Here is a 21799-nt window from a genome sequence, read left to right on the forward strand (position 1 = left end):
TCACCTCTTTGCTACACTCCCCACTGTGGTTTCTATGGCTACTTTAATCAATCCTCAGGTTTTTGAATAACATAGGTTGAAAACTGCTGATCTACCTCAGCCCTATCATTTGATAAATTAGGACAGTAGAATGCAAAAGATGAAGGAGCTTACCTAATGTCACAAGACCAGTGCATGAAGAACTGAAATCAGTATCTAGAGGTCTTAATCCCCCATCCTCATTAGCAACCTTTCACTTCTCAACATGTCTAAAACAACCCCCCAGATGTTTACAAATGATTGTAAAAAAAAATGTTCGGAAAAAGTTTCTTAGAGCTTGCAACACTCCACATTTGGAAGCTATACCAGAGGAGGCATCCAACAGAATGGTTGGAAGGAAAGCACTGGGGTCAGGTAAATCAGTGTGTAGACCCTAGCTCCACTCCTTACTGGATGGATGACTTATAGCAACACATTCAACCTCCAAAGTCCTGATTTTCCCATCTGTAGAAGACACTGCCCATCTCATAGAGGAGGTTATGAGGATTGAACATCCTCCCTTCATGGAACATGATAAGTGCTCACTAAAAGGATGCTACTGTTGAATATTCGGAATCTGTGGTTCCATTCAGGGTACCTCTTATTTCAACAGCAATAACCAACACATATGGATTATCTAACATGGACCAGAGTTCCCTTTATAAAACTGCATTACAGCCACCACCATGTGATATTATAACTAGTTATCCTCCTAAGACCACACCCAACTACACCTGAGAGAGTTTTTTGCATTCTCTTATTCATTTAAGTCCACAACATTCACTGTGTGTTTATGATAACAAGGAAGAGCAAAAATCACTCTGGGAAGGATCTAGAAATGAATTCTGTATAAGTCATTCCCTCAAAGAGTTTCCAGTTAGGTGAGAAAAATATACAAGAATGCACTCTAATTCCAAATGATTTTAAATTAAAGAGGTGTTAGTGTAGAGAGCTGTGGATCTATCAAAAATATGGTGGTTAAGTGGAATGTGAAAACTCTAGGATAGTTTCAAAGAGGAAAGAATTTGGGCTAAGTCTTTTTTTGGATGAGTAGAATGTCAACGGTCCAAGAACCAGCACAGACCTGCTTAAGAAAAGGTTTCTTTTTTTTCCAAATGTTTGAATGTATTTGGGTAGGATATTGGGTACATCAGCAGCATTTTCAAAACAACGTTACTTATTCTTGATGTGGCTGACTAAAATTATGATATGGATGCAGATAAACCAGATTCTGAATCCCAGTCCAACCACTTCTAACTGTATGACATTAGACAAGTAACTCAACCTAGCTGAGGCCTGATGACCTAATTTGTAAAGTGGGAAAAACAATCAAAACCCATATCTGATGGCTATTAGAATGTTTAAATGAGATAATGTATAATAAGTATTAAGCCCCCTGCCCAGCATATAAATAAGTACTCAATAAATATTATTTGATCCTCTCCTTGTCATTGTTAATCTCTTATGCAAAGAAAAAAAAATTTAATCAAAAAAAGCTTGTGGAAGGAGCACAGGCCCTTGACCCAGACACTTCTGCACACAGCAAGGTTTGCACCAATCAACGCCTGACTCCACAAAGCACAATATGAATGTAAGGCAAGGGCTATTTAGCCCAGGTCTTACCTGTATATTTTATATCTGGTTGTAAATCCTTGACGGTGTCTTTCCACAAAGGATAGGTAGCTCCTGGAGTGGTGGAAAGGCCCCCTGTCTGAAATGAGCCAATCAAATTCCTTGGAGACATGTTGGTCTGTCCCAGCTGGTTCCTGGTGGGAGGGCTGCACTGAGATACGGCCCCATATAAACAGGAAGTAGAGGAGCTCAACAAACCTCCAGTTCATGCTTTTCTGCCGGCCTTTTTCCTCTCATTCTTGCTCCATTCTGTGGAGTCCTACAGAAGAAAGAATAAAAAAGAAAGAGAAAAAAAGAGAAACCAAAAGAGAGAGAGGAGAGGGGGAGAGGAGTAAAAGAAAGAGAAAGACACAGGAAAAGAAAAAATGTGATTAACACATCTTCATAATAATACCTTATATCAGCAGAGTGCTTTAAAGTTTATAAAACCCAGTACAGTTCTGGTTAAAAACATAGAATCTATGGAAATCTGGGCCCATGTTCCCATTCTGCTGTTCACATATTGTCTGAACATGTACAAACTGTTTGGTCTATTATGGATGCAGTTTTCTTGGAAGTAAAACTGAGGGTGAGCTTATGAGCCTGTATCTTGGCACTTGGCACATCATAGATGCTCAAGGAAGATGTGTTGAAAGAATGAATAAAATGAATTAATGCAGAAACAAAGTCTCATACATCCAGTAAGAGACATGGGGACATAATTCAACTGACTGTACCATCTACTGTCTTCACTAACAACCTGCCTCTCATAAAGAGGTATCAATAAACAAGAGTTCCTTTTCCTTCTCTCAGCAGGCATGTATCCACCGAGCACAAATTTTGCTTTTGCAGGAACAGATGAATGCACAAAGTCTTGTGATGGATTATTTTCATGACTATCTAGGTTGAATACTTTAGAGATGAAGAGTTCATGGAGCTTGCTTACAGTTCACTTCTGCAACATTCAATGGAATGTCTCCCAAACCCAAAGAAACATGGCCAGAGAATTTGTCTTTCGATGATTCCAAAAGAACTCCAAGGTTGCCCAGGGTTCAAAAAGAAAACTGAAGGAGGTCACTTTTTCAGGGGGTTTCGCATGCTTCTTTTATTAGGGGGTATTATGGCACAGTGGTGCTGCGAGGGTGAAATGCTTAAGACTAAGGGGTAGCTTTGGTAGAGAGGTTCCTTGTGGAGAGGATAGACCAGAAATCACAAGGCCATGCCAATTTTGTAAACACAATTTACACTTTTTGTTTAGTTTTGTTTTGTTTGAAATGGAGTCTCACTTTGTCACCCAGGCTGGAGGGCAATGGCACAATCTCAGCTCACTGCAACCTCCGCCTCCAGGGTTCAAGAGATCCTCCTGCCTCAGCCCCTCGAGTAGCTGGGATTACAGTCACGTGCCACCACACCCAGCTAATTTTTGTATTTTTCATAGAGATGGGGTTTCACTATGTTGGCCAGGCTGGTCTCAAACTCCTGACCTCGTGATCCTCCCTCCTTGTCAGTCTACTTACTTGCTTAACTGTATGTGATCCCATCCTACTTATTCTAACAGAGCTTCTGTTACTCCATATTGAAAGACAGCTTTAAATCCAGTTTGTATCTGTTAGAAACAGTAATATTTCAGGTCATGTATTTAACTTTTCTAACTTTCAGTTTCCTCATCTGCAAAATGTGGTTAATAATAGCACCTACACTCAGAACCAAGATGATAATTAAATGACATAATTGCTCCCTCTTGTGCCTGGCATACAGTGAGTGCTCAATAAATGGCACGTATCATGATGAGGATAATGATGATGAATGTCGATACTGATGTCAACTTATTCCCTATGAGACAGTGTTTTTGTTCACCTGATCCCCACTGCCTGGCCAAACCCTGTTTAAATCCTTCAATAGCCAGCTGAGGTCATGTCCTCAAAGGTCATTTTCTTTTTTTATTAATTTAAAAAAAAGTTATTTGTTTACTCCTCTGAGCTATAGTTGCTCATTTTCTGTAACTACATTTTAGCCCTTATCACCTTGTATTATGCTTACAGGCATACTTCATTTTATTGTACTTCACTTTATTGAGATTTGCAAATATTAAAGTTTTTACAAATCGAAGGCTTGTGGGAGCCCTCAACCTAGCCAGTCTGTTAGCACCAATTTTCCAACAATGTGTGCTCACTTCGTGTCTTGGTGTCACATTTTGATAATTATCAAAATATTTCACACTTTTTTATTATTATTGTATCTGTTATGGTGGTCTGTGGTCAGCAAACTTTGATGTTATTATTGTAATTATTTGGGGGCACCATGAACTGGACCCATATAAGATGGTAAACTTTATCGATAAACATGTATGTTCTGACTGCTCCACTGACTAGCTATTCCCTTTCTCTCCCTTTCCTCAGGCCTCCCTACTCCCCGAGAAACAATAACACCGAAATTAGGCCAATTAGTAAACCTACAATGACCTCTAATGTTTAAGTGAAAGGAAGAGTCCTACGTCTCTCACTTTAAATCAAAAGCTAGAAGGCATGGCAAAAGGCAAGATAGGCTGAAAGCTAGGGCTCTTGCACCAGTTAGCCACGTTGTGAATGCCAAGGAAAAGTCCTTGAAGGAAATTAAATGTGCTGTTGCAGTGAACGCATGAATGATAAGAAAGCAAAACAGCCTGGTGCTGAATGAAGAGAGTTTTAGTGGTCTGGGTAGCAGGTCAAAACAGTCACAACATTGCCTTAAGCCAAAGCCTAATCCAGAGTAAGGTTCTAACTCTCTTCAATTCCATGAAGGATGAGAGAGATGAGAATGCTGCAGAAGAAAAGTCTGAAGCCAGCAGAGGTTGCTTCCTGAGGTTTAAAGAAAGAAGCCATCTCTATAACATGAAAATACAAGATGAAGAAGCTAATGCTGATGGAGAAGGTGCAGCAAGTTATCCAGAAGATCTAGCTTCAATTATTGATGAAGATGGCTATGCTAAACAACCTATTTTCTTTCTTGTTTTGGAGACAGAGTCTTGCTCTGTCGCCTAGGCTGGGGTGGAGTGGTGCAATCTTGACCCACTGCAACCTCCACCTCCCGGGTTCAAGCTATTCTTACGCCTCAGCTTCCCCAGTAGCTGAGATAACAGGCACACACCACCATGCCCATCTCTTTTTTGGTATATTTAGTAGAAACAGGGTTTCATCATGTTGGCCAGGCTGGTCTTGAACTCCTGACCTCAAGTGATCTGTCCGCCTCAGCCTCCCAAAGTGCTGGGATTACAGGCGTCAGCCACCGCGCCCGGCCAACAACCTACTTTCAATGTATACAAAATAGCTTTATATCTGAAGATGTCGATGATTTTCATAGCTAGAGAGAAGTCAGTGCCTGACTTCAAAGCTTCAAAGGACAGACTGTCTCTCGTTAGGGCCTAATGCAGCAGGTGACTTTAAGTTGACGCCAAATGCTCACCTACCATTCCAAAAATCCTAGGGCCCTTAAGAGTATGCTAAATCCACTCTGCTTGTGGTCCAAAGCCTGGATGACAGCACATTTGTTTACAACATAGTTTACTGAATGTTTTAAGGCCATTATCCAGAACTACTGTGCAGAAAAAAAGATTCCTTTCAATATTATTGCTTATTGACAATGCATCTAGTCACATAAGGGCTCTGACAGAGATATACAAGATTAATGGATGTTTTCATGCCTGCTGAAACAACATCCATTCTGCAGCCCATAGATCAAGGCATGATTTTGACTTTCAAGTCTTATTGAGAAATACATTTCATGAGGTCAAGAGATCGAGACTATCCTGGCCAATATGATGAAACCCCGTCTCTACTAAAAATACAAAAATTAGCTGGGCATGGTGGTGCACACCTGTAGTCCCAGCTACTTGGGAGGCTGAGCCAGGAGAATCACTTGAACCCAGGAGGCAGAGGTTGCAGTGAACCAAGATTGCACCACTGCACTCCAGCCTGGCGACAGAGTGACACTCCATCTCAAAAAAATGAATAAATAAATAAAAATAAAGAAAAAAAGAAATACATTTTATACTGCTATAGCTGCCATAAAAAGGGATTCCTCTGATGGATCTGGGCATTGTACATTGGAAAACTTCTGGAAAAGAGTCACCATTCTAGATGCCATTAAGAACATTTGTGATTCATGGGAAGAAGTCAAAATATCAACGGTAACAGGAGTTTGGAAGAAGTTGATTTCAAACCTCATGAATGATCATAAGGGGTTCAAGACTTCAGTGGGGTAAATCACTGTAGATGTGACAGAAATAGCAAGAGAACTAGAATTAGAAGTAGAGCCTGAGGATATGACTGAATTGCTGCAATTTCATGATAAAACTTGAACGGATGACGAGTTGCTCCTTATGGATGAGCAAAGAAAGCAGTTTCTCAAGATGGAGTCTACTCTTGATGGAGATGCTATGAACTCTGTTGAAATGACAACAAAGGATTTAGAATACTACATAAACTAAGTTGATAAAACAGTGGCAGGATTTGAGAGTACTGACTCTGGTTGTGAAAGCAGTTCTACCTTATGTAAAATACCATCAAACAGCATCACATTCTACAAAATTATTTCATGAAAGAAAGAGTCAATTGATGTGGCAAACCTCATTGTTGTCCTACTTAAGAAATTGCCACTGCCACCCAACCTTCAGCAACCTGACCATCCTGATCAGTCAGAAGCCAACAACATTGAGGCAAGACCTTCCACCAGCAAAAAGATTCTAACTCACTGAAACTTCAGATGATTGTTAGCCTTTTTTTAGTAATAAAGTGTTTTTAATAAAGGCATATACATTGTTTTCTGAGACACGCTGCTATCCTACACTTAACAGGCTACAGGATACTGTAAACATAAGTTTAATATGCAGTGGGAGGCCAAAAAATTGGAGTGATTCCATTTATTGCAATATTTGCTTTATTGTGGTCATCTGGAACCCAACCTACAATATCTCTGAGATATGCCTGTATTTGTTCCTATGTCTGTCTTGTTCACTGGGCTGTAAGCCTTTAACTGGAAACAATCTTTAGAAAACTGTGGCTACTCTCGCTCAGCTGCATGACTCTGAACAGTCATGTCTCCTCTCTAGACCTCAGATTTTTATGTCTTCCATGTGAAAACGTGGTAAGGACACAAACAATTTGTCAACTGTAAACCCAACTATATACATGATTAAATATGACACCTCATTTGTCTACTTTTCCAGCTGAATATGAAAGATAAAGCAAAGCTAAGAAAGAGAAAAAGAATTTAAAAGAGAGATGTGATTTCTTGTCCAATTGGTTATTTCTCTATGTTGCCCATTGCACTGTTTTATCATGAGTCGCTACAAAAATTTGCTTGTCACTGCAAGTCTCAGTTGTCAGGGGCAAAGGAGAAAGGTACATGAGCAGAGGAATGAGCTGGCAAAAGCTGTGGCCTGAGGTCTTGTTCAGAGCCTAAAACAAAGCCGTACATGTTGAGTGCAGAACAGTAACAGCTACAGCTGCCAAACTGTCTGCCAGAGCCCCCAAGTGGCAAGCAGGGGATGAAGGCGATTGTTGGGAGATCCTGGTAGTGATACAACGCACTGAAGTCACAGTGTGTCACCCACAAAGCCCTTCTACATGGCTTCTATTGTAAACTGGTGCAGGGTGGGAGCCTGTGAGAGAATACTTAGCTGTTAGACTCTGTGCAAAGAAACAAGGCTCAGAACATTGCAGCTCTCAAAAGTGGAACAAGGTCTTACATGGAAGAGAAATGTGTATGTGTGTGTGTGTGTGTGTGTGTGTGTGTGTGTGTGTGTGTGTGTAGGAGAGTGAGACCTCAGCCTATAGTCCCAGAATTAGCTGAAATTTGAAAGATTTAACTCAGTACTTCCCAAGTGTGGACCTTTTGCTCCCCAGGGAACATCTTTGATCCTCACAACTGAGGGGATGCTGCTGGCATCTGATGGGTGGAGGCCAGGGATGCTGCTAAACATCTTACACTGCACAAGACAGCCCCCACAACAAAGAATATGGGACCCCACATGTCAATGATGCAAATGTTGAGAAACTCTGCTCTAATCCAACTCCTTTTTACAGATCATAACCTGACTGGCAAATTGGGCTAGACTCCTATCTTCTAGCTCTCGGTTAAGAGTTCTTCTCATTCTGCCACATTGTCTTGGCCGGGCACTTGGCATGTATGGCTATGTTTCAACCTGCTTCGTTCTTAGTGCCTGTAATACAATCTACATTTCCTCAAGTAGAGATGAATGTTTCATGGAAGAAGTCAGAATATATCTCTGTTGATTTAGAACATCACAGTAATCCACAGAGCACCAGAAATGAAAATGAAAGTTTCTATAGAGTCCTTGACTTTATTAATGGAAATGGATATTTTGTTGGGCTGGAACAAGGACGAGTACGTATGTTACCCATATATGTTATGATGGCAGGGAGTGACTCCCATTATGTAAATAAGACCATATTAGCACCAACTGTGCTGGAGACTTGAGATAATACGAGAGTCACATTATCGGTATTTATTGAGCATCTACTATATGCTGGCTTTAAAATGGTTTGTTTTCTTGGTAGTTGCCAAAGCATACAGTCCAGGGCAGTTATTAATAAAGACGTATTCCACAAAATGGGTACAGTTATCCAATTTAACAAATGAGCACCTTAGGACTTGGAGACATTGAATAACTTTCTCAAGCTCACAATTCCCAAGTATCAGACTTGGGATTCTAACCTGTGAATATCTCATTACACAGTCTGTACAATTTCCAGCATTCCCCAGCCTCATCTCATTCCAGCTGAAATTAGATCCTGCTCTCCAGAGATTCAAAATATAATGGGGGAGTCACGCCCAAGTGTGAACAATTCTAATATGAAATACGCTGCCATAAATACTATAATAAAGAAATGAAGTCCAACGGAGGAATGGAGGCCAAAGAGACTGTTTTCAGCAAAGGCACTGAGAGAACCCCCTGGAAGAGGGAGGTAGTACTTGAGAAGGGTTTCAAATAGCATGTACAGTTTTATTGAGCACAGATGGGGAAAAGGAAATTTCAGCAGAACAGACAGCCTACAAAAGCCTTGGGTGGGTGGGAGAAGGCAGGAGAGTGATGAGGTGTGTGCTGGGGATAGCACACCGGGTGGCAGAGGGCTTAGGGAGAACTAGGGCCCTGAGGCAGCTGATCGCCCATCTCTCACTCTGTCTCCCTCTCATCAAATGAACTGTGGATTTCATTTCTGTACTACCTGCTAGAGTCAAAAAGCATTGTGGATGTTCAATAAATTTATCTATTCATTCATTACCATACTGAACAACTATTATGTGTCAGGTACTCTTCTAGAAGATAGAAATTCAATAGTGGACAGAACAGCCAGGGCCCTCAAAGAGCTTATTTCTGGTTAGTAGGGAGAGGGGAGGAAACAAATGGGCACTGACTCTACGTGTGGTGAGTGCGGAGTGCTCTAAACAAAATCAAAGCAGGTCGGAGGGCTGAGAGTGGAGGTGCTGCTTTCTATGCGAGGGTGCTCAGGAAAAGCATCTCTGATAAAGGGGCTTCCAGGCAGAGACCTAAAGAAAGTAAAGAGATGAATGGTGCAGTTGCCTCAGGGAAAAGCAATGTCGGTGGAAGAAAGGAAAAGAGACAGGGACAGGGTGGGTTCAATGCTCGGCTATAATCAGAAGTCAGGTTGCATTTCCATCTCCCACAGGGAGCTTATACTTTAGTTGCTGTGAAAGTCATTTTGAGGAAGAAATCACACATTAAGTGGACATTTACTATGTGCCAGAAACTGCATTTATTGCTTTACACATGTGACCCGTGGAAAGGGTTATAGTCTCCATTTTTTTTTTTTTTTTTTTTTTTTTTGAGACAGAGTCTCGCTCTTTCGCCCAGGCCAGACTGCAGCGGCGCTATCTTGGCTCACTGCAAGCTCCGCCTCCCGGGTTCACGCCATTCTCCTGCCTCAGCTACCCGAGTAGCTGAGACTACAGGCGCCTGCCACTGAGCCCGCTAATTTTTTTGTATTTTTAGTAGAGACAGGGTTTCACCGTGTTAGCCAAGATGGTCTCGATCTCCTGACCTCGTGATCCGCCCGCTTCGGCCTCCCAAAGTGCTGGGATTACAGGCGTGAGCCACCGCGCCCGGCCATTGGTCACCATTTTATACATGGTGAGGAGGGGAAACTGAGGTTCAGAAAGGCGAAGTAACTGGCCTCATACCACAAAGATGGCAAACAGCAGATTTAGAACTGGAGACTGTGCTGCCCAATTTGGAAGCCCCTGGTCACATGTGTCTATCAAGAGCTTTCAATGTGGCTAGTCCAAACGGAGGTGTGCTATTCATAAAAATACACACCAGCATTTCAAAGACTTAGCAAGAATAATGGAATTTATTTATTTATTTTTAATTAATTTATTTATTTGTTTTTTAGTTTTTTGAGACAGGGTCTCCCTCTATTTCCCAGGCTGGAGTGCCGTGGCACAAATACAGCTCACCGCATCAGTGATCCTCCTGCATCAGCCTCCCCACTAGCTGGGACTACAAGCACGTGCCACTATGCCTGGCTAATTTTATTATTTTTTGTAGAAACTAATTTTATTATTTTGGGGAGGCTCAAGCCATCCTCCCACCTTGGCCTCCCAAAGTGCTGGGATTAAAGGTGTGAGTCACCATGCCTGGCCAATAGAACTTTAAATAGCTTACTAATGTTTTATATTGATTACATGTTGGAATATTATGATCTGGGAAATACTGGATGAAATAAAAAATTAAGGTGGCTGCTAGAAACTTTAAATTACACATGTGGCTGGTATTCTACTTCTATTGGGCAGCGGAGGTCAGGATGAACCCTCATACTCTATGACACTGCTCCAGAAGGTCATTCATCCATCTCCACATTTTTATCAACAGCGTAGAACCCAACTTACTCTTCCTTAGAGACGTTGGGTTGAGCCACTCTCCTCTTGCCTCCAAAATCAACAAATTAACAATAAATACACTGGAAATATAGATTTCCATGCTCAAGGGCCACATCTCCCAATCCCCATGCCCTAGCAACAGTCTTGAATATCTACCACTATGCATTTCAGAACTGTTGTTCTTCCAAAAGATTCACAAAGGGAATTTCCTGCCACTGGAGTTTAGAGCTTGTGAAAGAGAGGCTGGTTCTATTCTGAGCGCTGCCCTTGACCTCCTGTGACCTTCGGTGAGTCACAGGCCCATTGCTGCACAGGGCTCTGATCTACCCAGAGCTGCCAACACTGGCTATGGTGTGGTGAGCACGTGGGGCCCTTGGCTGAACTGTGCTATATATAAGCCTGCAGTGTTACTAAGGGAATCGGGTTCATCCCACACAGAGTGCATTCTCTAATTGTTGCTATTGTAAATTATTTACATCCGAGGCACACACTCAGGAGGAGGAGATGAGAGAATGACCTTCCAGCAGCGCTGTTACCAAGCTCATCCTCTGGAGCTTTCTGCATGGATTGCTAGGCCATGACCCATATTCTGGGCCAGAGGTAGAAGGGAATGCCTCCTCCCTCCCTCCGCCCAGGTCCCTGAGAAACTGGGCTGATGATCGGATCTGGGAAGTTAACCCACAATACTTGCCTCTTAAACCTGAGTCAACTGGATAATCTCATCTAGGCTTAACTCTCAAATCTGCTTCTCCAGATAAGACTTCTCCCCAGTAATGCAGACCTTCGAAGCTGAGTGACCTTGGGCATGTTATTAACCCCCTCTGTGTCTCAGTTTCCTCATCTATAAAATGTGGGCAGTAACGGGAGATGCACATCTCTTGGGGTTCAGATCCAAATTAAACATAATTTTAAAATGTAACCATTTGTCTTAGTTTCAACTGAACCCCAAAACTACAGCTACCATATTCCAAACACAGGTGCATGACCATCATATAGGACTTATAAAAACAGGCAACCAAAATACACTTTTTGGGGACTCTTAACTTCTTACCCACATCACAGCATGAAAAGTAAGATGCCAGGACTAGGAGTGGAGTTTGAGTGGCCTCTGACAGTGCTGAGCCCTCCTTTCTACCCTCTAAACTTCTCATGGGCAGAATGGGGTATAGAGGCCCCTCACCTCAAGCTTCCACAGGACAACTCAAAGAGCATGGCAAAGGTCTCCTGGAGCTTGGGGGAACATGGAGGATTGGTGTCTAACTCACATCAGAGAAATCTCAAACAAAAATTCCAAAGAGAGAAATCTAAAGAGAGGCAGGCTGAAACTCAGCAGCAGAGCAGGGGCTGCAATTTGGGAAGTAACTGCCTAGTTCATGGGTAAAAGGAATGTGTCCCCTCCACATAGATCAGAGGTGGGCCACTTGCAAGGGAAAACTGGGTGAGGTTGCCTTCAATCCTGACCCAGAGGGAGAGGTGATGCCAGAGACAGGAAACTGGAATAATCTCCGTGCCATGTACCAAAGGTCCAAAGGATGAGTGACAGGCAAGCAGCTAAAGATGCATTTTCCTACATCAAAGGAATCACAAGTAAGAAATCCCAGAGAAAAAGGAAAATTCCAAAAACACCCCCAAAGAAATGTTGCCAGTAAGAAAAGGTTAGCATTAAACACCTACCAAGGCTGCAAAGCACTGATGCTAGATCATCAGAAAATACTCGTCAAGGAAGAATCCTTCTACCTCCTCACTTCTCCATTGTTGGCCAAACTTTATGCCTTGAAGAAGGCAGAGTTCAAGGTTAGCAAGGTGGAGGAGGCACGGTAAAATTGTAACTTGGGGAAAGAGGAAAATCTGGAGGAAGAGTAAAGTTTCCACTTTAAATAAAATATTTGTTGTAATATACTGAACTAGACACATTGATTACTGAGCAGAGACTATGTATGCAGAATGGAGGCAAACCCCCCAAATTTTAAAAGTCACCTGAAAAAATTATGGTCTTCCCTTAACTTTCATCCAAATGTCAGAGGAAATCTGATCCAAGAGTTAAGTTTAAAAAGTGGGTGAAAAGAAGCAAGTGGTTTTTGCTTTTGTTTCTTTCTGATCTTGCCCTATGAATCCTGTTTAGCCAAAGGGAAGATTTCGTGAATTAAAACACCTTGGCGCCCAACTCAGTACAAACATCCAATTAATTCCAATGAGAATTTACTAATCAGGGTATACAAGGCAAAAAAAAAAAAATTCTTACAATTTCTAGTGTATTTGTTTACTACCTATCTTCAAGACTCATCCCACATACCAGTCACAAGTCACCAATGGTCATGAAATGAAGAGCAGAAGCCCTACTGCACAGTGGGTTCTGTCTTTCCTTTACTTCCCGGGTATTGTGATTAACTTGATGTTTTTATCGGTGCCTAGTGATATGGAGTTTAGGATTATATTATCTGACTTTAACTAAAATGAGCAAGTGGCTTCAAAATACTATTGGGAAGAAACTTTTAATTGGCAATAATGAAAATAATTCAAGACAACACAAATAAGAAAATGGTGAAGGGCCAGCCACCCTACAATGCTCAATCAAAAGTGAGATTTAATCAGGTTTATCAGGAATTGGAAGATTCAAGATAATCATGAAGACTAAAGTATGGATTTACATCTGCTATCATTAATGCTGACCCTTGCTCTAAGTGGATCTTGAACACTGGGGAATTGAGGTATTAGCTAGTAAAGTTAATATGTGTAAATAATTTATATACATACATTCATAGGAGGGAATATTGCCAAAAATTTCTACTGATTGCTACATGCATATCTTACAAAAACATTCTAGAAAACCCTGGAATGGCCGGGCACGGTGGCTCACGTACGTCTGTAATCCCAACACTTTGGGAGACCGCGGCGGGCAGATCACCTGAGGTTGGGAGTTCAAGACCAGCCTGACCAACACGGAGAAACCCCATCTCTACCAAAAATACAAAAATTAGCTGGGTGTGATGGTGCATTCCTGTAATCCCAGCTATTCGGGAGGCTGAGGCAAAAGAATTGCTTGAACCAGGGAGGCAAAAGTTGTAGTGAGCCGAGATCATGCCATTGCACTCCAGCCTGGGCAACAAGAGTGAAACTCTGTCAAAAGGAAAGAAAGAAAGAAAGAGAAAGAGAAGAGAGGAAAAAAGAAAACTCTGGAATGAGTATTCATTATAATTTGTATATTTCACATTATTAGTTTTAACCACATAATCAACATCTCTAGGAAATCCCACAGGCTTCTCAAACTCAAAATATCCCCAACGAAACTGATCATCACCCTCTCAAACTTTCCTGTCTCCCAGTATTCCCCATCCAAGTAATTCACACAATCTCCCAAATCATGCCTGTGAGAAGCTTGGGACTTTTCCTTTTTCCTCCACCCTATTCGGCCATTGCCACTGCCGCCACAACCATTTCCACATCCTGTCAATTTACTTTGCTTTCACATCTATCTACTTCCTTTGCCAGTCTTATCCTTCTCCCTTCTCTGTAAACCTCAGAGCAATCTTACACTCTTCCCTTTGCCTTACACACTTCTTTTTTCTAGCCTATCATCGCTTGACACCTGTCATTCCATTTGGAACATGACTAACTCTCACTTGGATTATCACAACCATCTTCCTACTGGTCGTCTTGCTTCATGTCTGTCTACCACCTCCATCCTAAGCACTTGTTGCCAGAGTGATCTATCAAAATACAGATGCAACCATGACACGGACCTAATCTAACAGATCCAGCCATTCCCTATTGATTGTTTTACCCCTTAGTCTTGCATTCAACAATAAGCTGAATCCTTTTCCTACTTCCATACTTCCACACCCCATCCTCAACTCATCTTGTTCTCCAGATTCTCTCTCATTGCACCAACTGAACACACTGTAAATCTCCATGCCTCAGTGCCTTGTTTAGACTGTTCCCTCTCCTTGCAATGCCCATCCTTGTTTCCCAACTTTATAATAGGCAATTCATGGCTAAATTTATTAGTAAGAGTGAATGAAAGATTATTGAGCATGTATTACTTGCTAGATACTATGTCAGACTCTCATGCCCAATAGCATTAAATCCACAGAACAATCCCATAAGACATTAAATTGCATTATTTCGATTTTTGCGGATGATAAAGCTGAGGCCCTTTAAAGTATCTGATTATTTTTCCAGTGTCGTAGTACCTAAAAATGGCAGAATTGAACTTAAACCTAAACCAATTCTAAGTGCTATGACTCAGGGTTTAAAACAGTAAGCTAAGAAACCACATCATCCCTAATTGTAGTTTTCTTATTTTGACCAGTGTGAAATACCACAAATCAACTGTAAAAATGTTAATAAAGAGAATTTCTGATAAATCACCTTGAAGCATGAAACTCCTGGAAATAGTGAATCTAGAGAAGTTCATGGAAAACTAAATAAATTTAAAGTATGTAGAATAATTATTTTTATAATTTTTTCTGTGATCCTATTATATTTTATTAACAATATAAACATAAGTTATGTATAGCATTTTTTTCTTTTTAAATATTTCATTTGGACCCACATTTAGAAATGTGAGGGTCTAAATTCAGGGAAACTGCCTTTGGAGCTTTCTCCCCAAATTATCAGCAGTCTATGCAAGAGATCTTTCAAAAGGGGAAGTGAAATAAACATTTTGGAGTGTTTACTGTAGGCCAGTTTGCTACAATTCAATAGATATTTATTGAGCCTCTATTTTAATTGGCTCTCACAGTCCAGAATGCGAGATGGACATAGAAATAGGTAATTTCAGTATAATGTAATAACAGAGCAAAGACAGGATACGTCCAGGGTTCTGTGGAACACGGGCCCCTAAACTAGGGTCTCTGGAAATGCTTCCTGGAGATGACATCTAGATGAGGCCTTAGAAGACAGAGAGACATTTGTGAGGTAATGAAAAGTTTGGCCTGCATTTCAGGCCAAGAGAAGCATGTGAAATGCCATGAAGGAGTGTGTTGTGACTATGGAATCTACAAACATTTCCCAGTTGCTGCAGTGGGAATTTTGAGGCAGGGAGTGGCGGAAGATGAAGCAAAACCTCAGTGGGATCACTTATTACATAACCATATCATTACCAACAATTGGTAGTTTCTTGGGGACCAAGATTGTTTTTTATTTTATTTTAGTGCTGGGGTACATGTGCAAGATGTTCAGGTTTGTTACATAGGTAAACATGTGCCATGGTGGTTGGCTGTACCTATCAACTCGTCATCTAGGTATTAAGCCCAGCATGCATTAGCTATTTTTCCTGATGCTCTCTCCCACAGTGCCTTCAACAGGCAGGCCCCAGTGTATGTTGTTCCCCTCCCTGTGGAGGACCAAGATTCCTATTTCCCCTTCTATGTATGTCCAGCATCTGGAACTAATTATTGGGTAGGTACTGAATCAATATTTATTGAATGGATGAACTGTACAAATTGAGAGCTAGGATTCACTCCATGGGATCACAAGGAACCATAGGAACCTTCTAAACACAGTAGCTTTATGTCAGAGTTTCATTTTAGATGAATTACTCCAACTGCAGGGGTTAGTGGATAGATTTAAGGTAGGATAAGGAAGCAATTGAGGACACTATAGATTATACATGGTCTGAATAAGACATCTTGTATTAGATGGAAAGAAAAAAATAAGAAGCAAAATTAGCAAGATTTGGTGACTGGGTGGATGAAGTGAGAAAAGGAAGGTGTATACAATGACTCTTAGTCTGTTTTGGTAACCAGGTTAATGGTGGTGCTATTCATGACAATAAAGAATAATGGAAAAGGAATGGGTTTTAAGTAAATGATGACAAGTTCCCTCTTGGATCTGTTGCATTTCAGGTGTCCACTGACATTCAAGTTAGGATTTCTACTAGGCTATAGAATCCTTGAGAAAAAAAAAAGAAGAAGAAGAAGAAGAAAGGCCAGGGCTAGAGGTAAATATTTGTAAATCACTATGAACCAGTGGTGGTTAGAACTACAAGAGTGAATGAGACCACTCAGTATACACATGAGTCAAGAGTAATGCAAATAAATAGTAAGCAATGCCCATTTTTAGTCAGCATGAAGAGGAAGAGATGTCATAAAGTAGACTGAAAAGAGATAGTACGATGGATGAAGGGGAATTATGAGAGAATAATGGCAACAAGCCAGGGGAGCAGGGGTGTGCAAGAAGAAAAGGGTCTCAAGTTTCAAAGGCTACACAAGATAAAGATGCAAAATATCTATTAGACTTAAGAATACAGAGGTAGCTGACAGTTGTCAACAGCATGATGGAAACAGAAGATTCATTGAAAGAGATTAAGGCATGAATGGGATGTGAGTCAATGGAGACAGAGTATACAGTACTTGGCTAAGATGGAAAAAGCAGAAGAGCAGAAGAGCCAATGGCTCTCCTTTCTCCCTACCAGAGAGGGAAGCCAACAGTCAATGGAAGATTTTTTGTTTTCTTTAAGGAAAGACTTTAGTATATTTAATTCTAGGATAGACCTAGAATTAAGTAATAAAATATGGGACAGAAAGATAATTAGCACTTATTGAGAGAATGGAATGGAGTCTGGGATAGGGTGGCCAAACTCTGGACCAGACACTTGGTAATTAAATAGAAAGTGTTCATGACTTCAGGGAGCCATAGGCTGATAAGGGAGATAAATCTGTAAAACCCAAATTACAAAACAATAGATTGAGTATCAGGGACCTGAACAATGTTGTTGGAGCAAAGGAAGGAAGAAGTAACTCAAACAGAGCCAGTTCAAAAAGACTTCTCAGGGGAGCTGAGATTTGACTTGGGCTCTAATGGTTCAAATAAGGATGTGCCAGCTGAAAGGACAAAACGAAAACAAACAAACAAAAAAACCCAAGAGAAAATTTTCCAGGTCATGAGACCAGCGTGAGCAAAAGCATGGAATCATAAAAACCCACCACCAAAATGAGTAAGAAATGTAAAGAGTAAGAAAAGTTTGCTGCCCCCACAGAGGCATATTGAAGAGCTTGGTGGCAGACTTGGAGACAGAAATAGATGTCAAAGACAGAACCAGGCACTACACAGATGCTCAAGATACAGTGACTCAATAAAGAAACAGATTGATCTGGTGAGTTAGTGGCTTTGAGTTCTTCCCTGGGGTTAATTATTCTTAATATTCAGTGGAGCAAATAGATAAAATACTTAAGTTTTGTGTTTGAATCCAAATTCCAATATTTACTTATCAAAAGTTCTGACCCTTGGCCTGATGTTTCCAGCAGGTCCCTACTGAAATCAGATGAAAAGTTCTTGGTGGATTCATTTGTATAGAAACTACCATGTTTCAGCTAATTCTTCTGCAATGTTGTCATCCTTTTATAATAAGAGTACCTTTTAAATGATGAACTAAAAGTACAGCAACAGCTGTCACTTGTCTGTGACAATCATAGAATCCAAGAAAGAAGGCAGGGGACACATGAGTGTTTAAGCAGGTGCTGGATGTGCCTGGGCTGGCAATCACAGGTTCAGTGTTGAGATTCAGCACTCTGCCTCTTCCCACTGTCTCAAGGGTCTCCTCACACCATGCTTGCATTCCAGTAAAACTTCATGCTGCCAAGGAGCTGAGCTCCCATTTGATCTCTCAGCCACTTTTAACATACACAGGACAAAGATTTATATTCTTCATTCCAGTGATGAGAAAATGAACAGTCAGGGAGGTAACACCAGTAAATTATTTTAATAAAACATGCATAATTCACTGACCCCTCAAAACAAGCAGCTGAAGATGTGATTATCATTTCTATTTCATAGGTGAGAAAAAAGCCAGAAAGTTTTAGAACTTTCTGAGACCCATGGTCTCAAAGCTACTGTGAGGCAGCAGCAAGATCCAAATCTATGTAATCTGGTTTCTGAATCCAGTAGCCAGTGATACCTATTTAATGTTCTGCTTGGATGAGAAGTAGACTTGGATCTAAACTCCTGCCATAGGCCCTGAACTGGGCTTTCAGTCTTATACTTTCTCATAATTCTTCACTTTGATAGAGAACAACTTATTTCCCACACAGAAGCACATCCATGGTCCACCAGTGAGGGATGTGAACATATTACAGAGGGTGCCAATTTTTTTTTAACCTTTTCCACATGTCTCAGAATTCGAAAAGACACTAGGAGTGCTCACCATTTTCTTTCTCTGCCTTTTGCTAAACCAGAGCCATTTAATTTCCCTGTTAAGACTGATCTTTACCTCCTCATCACCTGCAGGATACAGTCCAAATTCTTTAACAAGGCATTTTATTTCTACCCTGCCTAATTTCCAAACTTACCTCACCACCATCCACTCCCCCATGCTCTTCCCTCCAGCATACCAAACATCTTACAGTTGCCTCAAGGTTTTGCAAATTCTCTGAAATGCCTCCATGTCTCTAGGTACTAAAGAGCAAATTCTTACTCTCCCTTGACAATTCATCTCCAGTATCTTCTCTGGAGGCCTTTATCTGAACACCAGTAGGAGTGAACCCTCCCATATTTGGGACTTTGCTGACATTGTCCATTCTTCTTTGTGTTTCTATCTCATTCAATGGTTGACATTTATGTTTCTGAGACTGAATGATGAGCATCCTAAAGATAAGGCCCAGGTTCTAACACAATCCTATATCCTTACATTTAACATAAAAACTGGCATGCAATAAATGTGATTGACCATTCATATTTGCCTCTCAGGGGCCTGTTTTCCCTTCTTAACGGTCATCAAGGCTGGATGCAGTGGCTCACACCTATAATCCCAAAACTTTGGGAGGCTGAGGCGGGGGGATCACGACTTCAGGAGTTCAAGACCAGCCTGACCAGCATGGTGAAACCCCATCTCTACTAAAAATACAAAAAATCAGCCAGGCATGGTGGCGTGCACCTGTAGTCCCAGGTTCTTGGGAGGCTGAGACAGGAGAATTGCTTGGACCCGGCAGGTGGAGGCTGCAGCGAGCCGAGATCATGCCACTGCACTCCAGTCTGGGTGACAGAGTGAGACTCCATCTCAAAAAAAAAAACAAAACAACAACAACAACAAGAAACAGTCATCAATGTTTACTTGGAGTTCTATTGCTTTCCCACATTCAGTTCTTGTAGTGTGATGGGTAGTTTCAGGATCAGTCCATAATTCAACTTAAAGAAGTAAAATGTAAAAGACCCCCAGGACCAAGAAAGCAAGGCTTTGCTACCAGACCTGAACCTAAAGGGATGAGAAGCTGGAGTGTTGGCAGGCATTTTATCACTATGAGGAGGAGCCTTGGAAAGGCAGGACCAAGACTTGTTCTAAGATGAGACTAGAGAAACCCTGGAGCAACCTGCTGCCCAGCTCTGCTCACAAGCTTTAGTTACATAAGACAATCACACGATTTTGTTGTTTTGGGTTTTGGATTTTTCTTGCCTTAAAACAATTTCAGTTTGGTTCACTATTGCTAGCAACACACAGAGCCCAAAGAAACAACAGCAATTTGTCAACAACATCTGCATCCATATATAACATCGGGGGGTTCCAGTATAATTTAATTGGCTCCTTCTATGGTACTGGTTTGGGGGTGTTCCTGCTGTCACGAGTGTTTCTTTGTAAATATGTAGATGATGAAGTCTGTCTTAATCTTTACCACTCTCTCTTCCTAGCCTTTTCTAGGCCTCCATTGATTACACAGCTGCCATTCCGCCCAAGACCTCCAGCTTTACTAATGTGAGAATCAACCAAAGATACAAAGATAAAAGAAATTCACTATTTCCATCCCTTTGACACTATCTGAGGTTTCACAAAGAATATTCCACAAACCACTTTGGTCAAAATCGCCAGGGATGCTTAATAAATGTTCAACCTCTTGGACCCTTCACCAGACCTACTGAATCATAAATCTCTCTAGCAAGAAGTGTATAGGGATCTGCATTTTTAGTAAATTCTCTGGTGAATGTTACACACTAAAGGGTAAAAGCCACTATCCGAGCTGGGGAGGAAGATCGGCAGGATCAGCTGAGGCCATTGCTGAACTCTAAGAAATGCCTTACTATTGTTGCCTTACTTACTACCTCCTGATGAGCTAGAACCAGGGTCCTTCCTATTATCTTCAAACTCTGAATAAAAAGCTGTGCACTATCTGATTTCTAAGGGCCCACCCAGTCCCATCTGTACGATTTTCAGAAGGCTACGTCACCACTCCGAGGATCTATTTTCCCATCTGTGTTGCCAGATTCAGGAACTCTGTATATAACCATTCTAGTCACCATTTTTAGTCCTTACGATATTAATAATAATTTACTAATGACAAAAATAAATTGCAAACACTTACTGTATGACAGAAGCTGTGTCAAGAACTTTGTAGATGTTACCTCAGTTCATCTCCATAACAACTTATGGGATAGTTGTGGTGGATTACTTTAATGGCCCCAACACGTCACCCCTCCCTATCATTAGGCACTCTGTCATGTACTTTTTAGCCCTTCTACTAAGGAGGTAGAGTCTATTCCCCTTTCCTTGAATTTGGGCTCATCTTCATAACTCCCTTTGGTCAGTAAGATGAGGCAGAAGTGATGGTGCGTCAGTTCTGAGCCTGTACACAAGATACCTTGTGAGTTTCTACTTAACCTCTGTGCTCCTGCTACTGTCACAAGGACATGCCTGATATTTCAGAGGGAGGATGAAAGACATGCAGAGCAGGCTCTCCAGCTAACATGCCTCAGCCAAGCCAAGATTAGAGTAGAGCCCCCCTCCGCCCGCCCCGCCAAACTGCAGGAGCAAGAGCAGCCCAGCCTAGATCAGTGAGCCTGGGTTAGGTCAGCTGGCCCTAGCTGCCCCACTGATGCATGAGCTTCAAGTGCCAGCTGTTTAAAGCCAATGAATTGGGTGAGGTGGTGGGAAGAGAGAGGTTGTTATATAACAAGTTTACGGTAATAGCTAACAGATACACTAGGTAATATTAATATTCCCATTTTGTAGATAAGAAAACTGAGGGTCAGTGAAGCAAAGTAACTTGTTCAAAGTCACATTATTAATAGTAAGAGCCAAAATTGGGATTTGATGCTAGATCTATTCAAAGCTTAGGCTCTTAATTCACATTAAACTGCCAGCTACTGGGTTGAGGACTCTGGTCCCCAAGCTATGTGCCTTTAATCTAGTGTGGCTTGTGAGTCTCAAGCAGTCTCTGACTTTAAAGTGAATTTCTGGCAGGCTGTGGTGGCTCATGCCTGTAATCCCAGGACTTTAGGAGGCTGAGGAAGGTGGATTGTCTGAGCTCAGGAATTTGAGACCAGCCTGGGCAATATGGCAAAACCC

The 21799-nt window shown here is 41.4% G+C and overlaps 1 protein-coding gene across 2 annotated transcripts in view; it reads right to left on the minus strand.

Moving 5' to 3' along the window:
- BRINP1 (BMP/retinoic acid inducible neural specific 1) overlaps positions 1-21799 on the minus strand; it is a 196990-nt gene that overhangs the window by 139105 nt on the left and 36086 nt on the right. The window contains exons 1-2 of one of the 2 annotated variants that reach the window (XM_063649867.1): positions 3147-3159; positions 1642-1909 (exon numbers count right to left, since the gene is read on the minus strand). In XM_063649867.1, coding sequence (XP_063505937.1) covers positions 1642-1859 — 218 coding nt within the window. In that variant the 5' untranslated portion in view covers positions 1860-1909; positions 3147-3159. Of the gene's footprint in view, positions 1-1641; positions 1910-3146; positions 3160-21799 lie in introns of those variants that run through there. The other variant, XM_054502297.2, reaches the window with a different exon arrangement.

Source organism: Pongo pygmaeus, chromosome 13 (assembly GCF_028885625.2).
Source record: "Pongo pygmaeus isolate AG05252 chromosome 13, NHGRI_mPonPyg2-v2.0_pri, whole genome shotgun sequence".
NCBI lineage: Eukaryota > Metazoa > Chordata > Mammalia > Primates > Hominidae > Pongo > Pongo pygmaeus.